The sequence below is a fragment of the Myotis brandtii genome, unplaced genomic scaffold (assembly GCF_000412655.1).
Source record: "Myotis brandtii unplaced genomic scaffold, ASM41265v1 scaffold410, whole genome shotgun sequence".
Classification (NCBI taxonomy): Eukaryota; Metazoa; Chordata; class Mammalia; order Chiroptera; family Vespertilionidae; genus Myotis; species Myotis brandtii.
This window is the reverse complement of record NW_005365764.1, coordinates 1075497-1079322: the sequence shown is the minus strand read 5'-3', so window position 1 is coordinate 1079322 and position 3826 is coordinate 1075497. Positions and strand designations below refer to the sequence as shown.

The window sequence follows — 3826 nt, the reverse complement described above, 5'->3', positions numbered from 1 at the left end:
CGGGGCAAGGCGGGGTGGAGAGAGGCGACTTGGGATTCTTAGAGCTCTGGGAGCCTTGGGACGGAAATGACTCAATAGCCATTTACACGTTTCAAAGCGTTTACAAGCGCTTTAACTTATCTTGTGCGACCCTCATCGTGGTGGAAAGGTAGACGGGAAGCATTTTGCAAATTAAAACAGACTCGATGTAGGTACCTTGCCTAAAATCATTTAGGTTTTGGACCAAATCCCAGCCTAGTGCCTTCTTATCACTCGGGCTCTCCAAGGTGAGCCCATGGCGGGGTGGGGCGGGTTTCCACCCTCAGCTCTGGCAGGTACCTGTGCGATAAAGAGGGAGCTGCTTGCTACCGACAAACATCGCATGTTGTGATGAGTTGACAGAAGTCCTGAGCCCGCCCCAGGTTGTTACTAGCTACTTGATCTTGCACTAACCCAGCATCTCTCAGTTTTCTCGTTGGCAGTGGATATAATATTTCCAGCCCTGCTTCCCAGGATTGTAAACGCTTTGAAACGTGTAAATGGCTATTGAGTCATTTCCGTCCCAAGGCTCCCAGAGGATACATGCAAATAATTTACAAGCGTTAATTAGTCCGTAGAAGTAAATTGTTTAAAGGAATTCTACCAGTGGTCCCCAGGCATGCAGTCCCAGTGTGTGCCAGGGTTCAGGGCTTCCTCTCATGGTCATCAGGCCGCGGAGAAGGCAGGCAGAAGTCTTTCAGAGACACAGGGCTGTCCATGCTTTAGTGACATGCTTTTGCCCCATGTCTTTACATGTATTTATTTATGGTTGGCATTCGGGTAGAGTTTAGTGCCCTTTCACTGCCGGGTTGCAGTTGGCACAGAGACCCTGTAAGTGCTGTGCTCTCTGGAGCTCCTCCTCCATTAGGGGAGGGAGACAACATTGCCTTGAGGATATTTGCAGTCTTGGCTACTTCTCTGCTTACTGTCGTCTCATTAGCATCTTAGGCTACTGATACAAGTTTCTGCTTCTTTATACCTTCCCATAGGTTATAAAAGCTGCAAAGAAAGATCCTACAGAGAACAAAAAGCATAACTTTTTTTTTTTTACATTTGACACAGAAGAGTTTAAGATGACCGCTGAGTAAATGAATGAAAGGCTGCTTGTTTACAAGGAATTGAGCCAGATTCTGCAGGTGTAAATACCAGTTCTGTCACTTAATGTGCTGTTTTGGACAAGTTACTTAACTTCTCCGAGCCTTGGGCTTGATGTCTGTAAAATGGGGGTAACAATAGTATCTACCTTGTAGGATTGTTATGAGATTAAATACTCTATGAGCCGAGCACTTAGAACAGTACCAGACCCAGGAAAGTGTTACATTAGTGCGACTAAAGTTGTGGCTGTTGTTGTAGCTATCATTACCTACCAGGAATTCTGCTAGGCCCTAGGGCCATACAAATTGAGAGTGAAAGGATACGTGTGTTTTCCTTATGGATACTTGTCAATTGCCAAATGTTTTCTTTCTCTCAGCCTATGACATCCTGGCCATGGATAAGTCCCTGGCACCAATCACCTTGGTCCTGGCAGAGGATGGCACCATAGTGGATGATGACGATTACTTCCTGTGTCTACCTTCTAATACTAAGTTTGTGGCATTGGCCGGTAATGAGAAGTGGGCGTACAACAACTCAGGTAAGAAATGCTGGCCATGTACAAATGGTCTATGCAATACAGTATCCGTCATGATTCATGTTCCTGCTCAGGCCCCGGGTTACTGTTTGTCTGACGGCCTAGGAATGCCAGGTACGGTGCTGAGCCTGGGGGTGAAGATGGGCCCAATTCTCAAGTAACTCACAGACCAACAGCAACGAAAATGCAGCGTGGCAGAGCGATCCGTGCCACAGGAAGAGTCAGGCTGCCCCACCTGAGTCCAGGCTCTGCCATCTGCTAGCCGTGTGACCTTGGCCAAATTACCTAACTTCTCAGCACCTAATGGAGATGATAATTATGGCACCTGTCTCCTAGGATTGCTGTAAGGAGAACAGGACATAGTACGTGTCAAACCAGGGTTTCTCAATACGACTGCTGACGTTTTGGGCTGGAGAATTCTTTGTTGTGGGGCTGTCCTGTGCATGGTAGAAGGTTTAGCAACATCCCTGGTCTTTGCCCTCTATATGCCAGTTGCGCCTCCTCACCCCAGTTATGACGATCAAAAATGCCTCCTGACATTGTCAAATGTCTCCTGGGGAGCAAAATCACTACCAGTTGAGAACCTCTGACAGAAAGCAGTTAGATCTTACCTGTCACACATTAGGGCTCAATAAAACGTTACTGTCGCCGTCATCACCGGGGATGCAAAGGGAACTAACATTGATGAGCAAGGATCAAAGAGCTAAAGAAGTGCCTTAAGGAAAGTCCTCAGGCCACTAAATTGAGGAACTATCCATCAGCAATGGCTCTCCCAGCCAACTTTGTCCCCCAGGGACAGCAGTAGCCACAGCTCCTCCAATGAAGGGCAAGACCAGTCCACAAGCATCGTGAGAATGAATGTCCTGTATACTCAGAGATGCAAAACTAACCTAAAGGGGAGTGTGGTAGGACCCTGGGTAGCTTCTTTCCATGCAGAAATAAAGTGAAGCCTGGCCGGTGTGGCTCTGTGGTTGAGCGTTGACCCATGACCAAGAGGTCACCAGTTCAATTCCCGGTCAGAGCTCATGCCCGGGTTTCAGGCTCAATCCCCAGTAGGGGGCGTGCAGGAGGCAGTCAATCAGTGATTCTCTCTCATCATTGATGTTTCTGTCTCTCTCTCCCTCTCCCTTCCTCTCTGAAATCAATAAAAGAAAATTTTTTAAATATGGAAGAAGAGGAAAAATTAGTTTGAGATTGGCTTTCCCATAACCTTGAGAAAAGGTGCTTCCTTCTCCATTGAAATTATTCTAAACTAGAGGCCCAATGCACAAAATTCATTCAAGGGGCTCGGGCCCCCTGCTGCCGCCACGGCTGCCTCTGCCTCGGCCCTCGCAGCCCTGGCTTCATCCGGAAGGTTTTCTGGAAGGACTTCGGTCTAATTAGCATATTACGCTTTTATTATTATAGATGGTCAGTCGGAAGGATGTGCAGACATGCTGGAGGGCTGTGTGTGTTGGTGGGGAGGTGAAACAACACTTTCAGTTCATCTGATGTGACTGGCCTTTTCCCCCACATGTCAGACGGAGGTACCGCTTGGCTTTCCCAGGAGTCCGTGGATGTGGATGAAACGGACAGCGGGGCAGAGTTGAAGTGGAGGAATGTGGCCAGGCAGCTGAAAGAAGATCTGTCCAGCATCATTCTCCTGTCAGAGCAGGACCTCCAAGTAAGCCTCCTCCACAGCTCACTGCCTTGCATCTGACCTCTGCCGCCCACAACAGTTCTTAGTTTCCATGGGTCTTGCCATAATACTTTTATTATTTTTTTATACATATATTTTATTGATTTTTACAGAGAGGAAGGGAGAGAGATAGAGAGTAAGAAACCTCGATGAGAGAGAAACATCGATCAGCTGCCTCCTACACACCCCCTACTGGGGACCGGAATCAAACCTGGCACCCTTCAGTCCGCAGGCCGATGCTCTATCCACTGAGCCAAACCAGTTAGGGCAATACTTTTATTATTTATTAATTATTTATTAATGAGAGAGAAAGGGAGAGGGGAAGAGATTCAGAAACATCGATGAGAGAAACATCTTTGATTGGCTGCCTCCTGCACGCCTTCTACTGGGCATCGAGCCCACAACCCAGGTATGTGCCCTGACAGGGAATTGAACTGGTGACCTCTTGGTTCATGGGTCGATGCTCAGCCACTGAGCCACACCAGCTGGGCTTATTTATT

At 47.7% G+C, this 3826-nt stretch overlaps 1 protein-coding gene across 1 annotated transcript in view; it reads left to right on the top strand.

Annotated features, from left to right (window-relative positions):
• The window catches only part of DFFA (DNA fragmentation factor, 45kDa, alpha polypeptide), a 10069-nt gene that overhangs the window by 664 nt on the left and 5579 nt on the right, over window positions 1–3826 (top strand). The window contains exons 2-3 of the mRNA XM_005873422.2: window positions 1490–1651; window positions 3169–3311. Of these exons, the coding sequence (XP_005873484.1) occupies window positions 1490–1651; window positions 3169–3311 (305 nt within the window). The remainder of the gene's footprint in view (window positions 1–1489; window positions 1652–3168; window positions 3312–3826) is intronic.